This window comes from Sinocyclocheilus rhinocerous, unplaced genomic scaffold (genome assembly GCF_001515625.1).
Source record: "Sinocyclocheilus rhinocerous isolate Xijiao unplaced genomic scaffold, SAMN03320098_v1.1 scaffold2889, whole genome shotgun sequence".
NCBI classification, from domain to species: Eukaryota; Metazoa; Chordata; class Actinopteri; order Cypriniformes; family Cyprinidae; genus Sinocyclocheilus; species Sinocyclocheilus rhinocerous.
The window spans coordinates 435459-440415 of record NW_015656156.1 but is presented as its reverse complement, the minus strand read 5'-3'; the positions used below and the strand labels follow the sequence as shown (position 1 = coordinate 440415).

The 4957-nt window shown below is 35.4% G+C and overlaps 1 protein-coding gene across 1 annotated transcript in view; it reads right to left on the bottom strand.

The window, feature by feature from the left end:
- Positions 1–1165: 1165 nt before the first annotated feature.
- LOC107719535 (striatin-3-like) overlaps positions 1166–4957 on the bottom strand; it is a 17088-nt gene continuing 13296 nt past the window's right edge. The window contains exons 2-3 of the mRNA XM_016526966.1: positions 1758–1861; positions 1166–1654 (exon numbers count right to left, since the gene is read on the bottom strand). Of these exons, the coding sequence (XP_016382452.1) occupies positions 1567–1654; positions 1758–1861 (192 nt within the window). The 3' untranslated portion in view covers positions 1166–1566. The remainder of the gene's footprint in view (positions 1655–1757; positions 1862–4957) is intronic.

The window sequence follows — 4957 nt, the reverse complement described above, 5'->3', positions numbered from 1 at the left end:
GCATTGTAGGCTACTGGTTCAGGAAACAGTCCTCCATAAAATGCGCAGCATACATTTGAATATTTGGGTTGAAGTATTCTGGAACAGTGTTGTCAATACAACTTAACCACTGATTTCTAGTCGTGTCCTCTTTTGGAAGAACAAACAAAGTAGGTTCGCTTTCACAACGAAGCACACAGCGTCTTCACGAGGCAGCGGCGGCAACAACAATACTACAGCGAGAATAAGTTACGCCTTCTTTCTTTGCGTGAACATTTGGGCGGCGTTATGCAAATCTTCCCACATCGTGACGTAGATATGTGGGGGCGTGTTTGAACGAGCCGTTTTAGGTAGGCGTGGTTGACTCTTAACTTTTATAAAGAATATCTTTTTGGATTTGAGTCTTTGCAACTTTACAGATCTTCTTTATGCACCCAGAGCTTAGTTGTAACACTCCAAAGAGAAAGGAAAAATTGAAAATCGCATCATATGACCCCTTTAAAATAGAAAACAGTTGCTTTAAATTGTAATTATATTTCACAATATTACTGGTTTTACTGTATTTCTGATCAAATAAATACAGCCTTAAGAGACTTCTAACCTTAAAAACAAAATTTTTGCCAACCCCAAACTTTTGAATGGCAGTGTGTGACGATTTTCATGTGAGGTGCCAGCCTGGTAGCTAATCCAGACAATTATTTTGTAATTTAAAGCAAACCGTCCCAAAGGAATCTAATAAATTTTGTATCCATTTATAGGATCCTTATCATATCCTGCTTATTTTGCTGTGTTATGTTATCAATTCAAATGACCCTTCATCAACCAACCAAGCAGGTGAAACAACATATATTCATATATACAATTTCATGAAATATCATCTTCTGTGAGTTCAAAAGTACAATAAATCCAAACATATCATAAGTACAACATTCCAAACATATCAAAAAACACAGACACAAAAATACAACTCCACTGAAATGCGATTCATATGCAAATTCATAACTCCCAGTCCATTCAAAATGCATTTAGCAATGTGATTTGCACCTATGTAACCGGTATGTACTAGAACCGAATCAGAATGCAGATTTCGGTGCCTCATTTTGGTGCCATGCCTGAGCTATCGATTGAAATATTTGAAAAAAAAAACAAAACCCACCCACTTTCCCTAACATGCTTGGCTTATCTTCAATCTCCGTTTTAAATCATGTTAACGGCATAATTTCTCTCCAAACACATCATCAGCGGGAGAATCAAACACTCCCAACACGACTTCAGCGGCAGACTCAATCACTCCAAACACAGCATCAGTGGGAGAACCAAGCACTCTGAAAAACTTCAACAGTAGATTCAGCGGGAGATTCAAACACTCATAGTTCGGCTTCAGCAGGAGAACAGATCAGGACTTAGAGGACGTCGAAATGCCATGTGAAACGCTACTGTGTCCTCATGACACCGGACATTTTTCTTTCCACTCTAACAATGACATCACATCGGAAAAGGAATATTTAAAGGGGAAGACCTCTTTTATTAGCAGAGTTCATCACATGAAATACGCTACAAGTGTATATACAGATTTTCAAAAGGAAGTTATGTCCACTTACCCGATTCAAAGCTAGGCATTTTCACTTCACCTTGATTTAGTTCTGTCCCATATTTTAATTTATGGTATTTTGCTCTGGTAATAGAAAAGAGAATCGTTGTACATAAGTACATAATATGTACACACACACATATACAAAATACGCAATGTTTGAGAAAAACAAACAAACACTACAAACCTTTCTTGTTTTAATGCATATTCTAACATTTTTATTCTTCTAACAAGATCATTCTTTAAATTTTCTTGACCCTTCCTTTCTCCTTGGAGGAACGCTATTCGGGCCTGTAAGACAAAATAGGAGGTCATGAGGAAAGGTGACACAAAGGTTAAACTAGTGTTTATATATTTTAGCTGAGTTGTCAACTTGTGAATTGCATGTTATGAGAAAGACTTGGCACCAAAATAATATATTGACAATAAATAGCAATGCCCTTGCTGACACCACAAAAGGGAACATTTAGCGCAATATGCATTTGTGAACGAATCGCTTCATTGGTGCAGTTCTTTTTAATGAATCAGTCAATTCGACTGTTGAATCAGTCTGAATGAAAGCCAGAACCCAATTTTAATTGGTTATAAGATGCCCTGGAAAATCTCTGGACCAAAAAAAAAAATGCACACATCTCTTATTTTCTAAAGAGGAACAAACACAAGGCCACTGGCAGGCGATGGCCCAGAGGAACAGAGCCCTACAGAGCAGGTTAACATTAGCAAATGAGAGCAGCTGTGCAACTTGACCCCTCTTAAAGGCCAGGAAGTGAATGAGAGGAGGCAAGGGGAGGGGGTATTTATAGACAAACCAAACCCTCAACCTTCCTGGAGAAAAAGAGCTCTTGTAGGCTCTCATGACAACATTATTTGTTTGGCAGGTAAACTAGAAGAGGACATCCTGTGCGGTTTTCATAGAAACAGGGAAGGTGAGGTGGGCTTGTCGATGATACAATATTTTCCTAAACCGCATGATGACAGAGAGAAATGTAGTGTTTAAAGAACTTCAATGAAAGTGAAGTTCCAAATTTCACCTCAAAAAAGACAAGTTTTAAGGGCATTTCATTCTAAAACATAGCACAGCAAGGACAGCGAGACGCCAGTCCATTGATCGAGTCAACACTGCCTTCACCTCATGTACTAAAATATTTAACTGTCAAACTCAAATATCTGCCAAGCAGTATGGCTGAGGAGCATTGCGTAATACTATGTAAACAGAAAAAGGTCCCCCGGTGAAGTGACAACAACAAATATAGTAACATATGTAACAACTAGGGCTGACAAGTCATTTAAAATGTAACTGAATTAAATGAAAAAGGCAGATTAAATCACAACTGCTTACTAATATTTCAATGTATATTTAAAGCATTGACTGAACGATATATCGTTCCATATTGGCTGATGTTAGAGGTAATTTCCCGGGCATTGGTCGAAAATAAAAATTTTGTTGGCATGAAACGGAAACTGCGATCATATTTTCCCCATTATGAAGTATATACACGTGAAACGGCTTCTCAAACAAGAACATGTATTAATATATTTGATTAAAGATTATGATGGATTATTAATACAAAATTGCAAAAAAAAAAAAAAAAAAACGAAATACATTAAATAAACAAATAATAATAATAATACAAAGACCATTTAGTTCTTATGGTGACTTATTTAATTGTGCATACTCTATTTGGATTACCTGTACCATCGTAACTTCAAACTGATCTTTAAAAACACTAATAACTGATATAATTGAATAATAATGTTAAAACACTAATAATTTCATAATACTGTTAAATGTAATCTTTAGGTAAAACTCAAAAAGAACATACATTTTCAATACTGTACATTTTGATGACACCGAATTACACTAAAATCAAGTGTAGTGTTTAAAGTAATTGATTTTAGTATAGTATTAGTATAGAATTTTAATATGAGACATTTATCAGCTATAGGCCATAACATGAAAATAACTTGAACTGCTCCAATGGCATAAGCATTTCTCGTTATGGACTCCACATAGAGGTTAGGAGCATAATTCAATGTTAATTTTCACAATAATTTTTTTTGTGAAAATTATTAACTTATAAAGACATCCAATTAAACTATCCTAAGAAAATTTTAGATCAAGAGCGAAAAGGCCAGTTAGAGAACACGGGCTGGGCCGGGTGCTGAAAGCCATTACGCTCTTGGACAGAGCTTTCAAACGAGACAGCTGTCTGTACTTGTCTTCAGACTACAGACATTTTGGAACGAGACTGACACACCGAGGCCTGCCCTGCACTACTCAAAAGCACACCATGTGTACGACCCCGTAACAGCACTCATGATCTGATTACAGAAAAATGCATCTCTGAACTAGGGATTGTAACGGTATGAAAATTTCTTATCACGGTTATAGTGACCGAAATTATCACGGTTATCAGTATTATCACGATATTGTTAAAATGTGCTGGAGATGTTAAAAAGTAACGCCTTTAAATAAAGAAAAGAGATATGTCAAAATGATAATTGATTAATAAATGATTATATGTATTTAATCTGCTCCATAAATAATTCTAGATATCTTATCTTAATTGTTTAAATGTGTAGAATCCATATAAGCTTGTTTTTCATCAACCGGTCAAAATTGACAGCAGGGCATGCAAATTCGGTCCATTTTTGGCCAGACAGAAACTGCACACAGACTGAATGTAAATGGTTATGGAAAAGCTGAATTAGAGCCGTTTCCTGTAACCTCTGTGGACAAAGCAGTATTGCGATTAAGAACACTTCCTTTAGGTATTACATGGAGCGAAGATGAAAACAAAATGCCATCGAATCGTTTCTGAAGACAGTCAGAACCTTCAGAGGTACATTTAGGGCTGGACGATATGGCCAAAATTGATATCACAATATATTTCTTAATTTCGGTCGATACGATATAATTCCGATATCGATATGAACACTATTTATCTGAAATATAAATCTTTTGTAACATTATAAATGCCTTTATCATCACTTTTGATCAATTTTAAGCATCCTTGCTAAATAAAAGTATTAATTTCTATAATTTCTTATGTATGTATGGGAAACTGGTAATGTATATCGAAATATCGGAAATGTGTTTAAAAATCATATCACCGTTATTGAAAAAAATTATATCGCGATACATATTGATATGGAATTATTGTCCAGCCCTAGGTATATTCATATAATTAATTAATTCATACATTCATTTGTAGGGCTGGGCAAAAAAACTGATTTTTCGATATATCTTTTTAAAAAATGTGGTCGATTCAATATCGATTCTCAAAGGCCACAAATCGATTTTTTTCAATATTTATTTCCGCAAACATTGAACATAAGATTTACGTTAATCTTATTACTAGTCTAATCCACTAGATGTCACCCCCT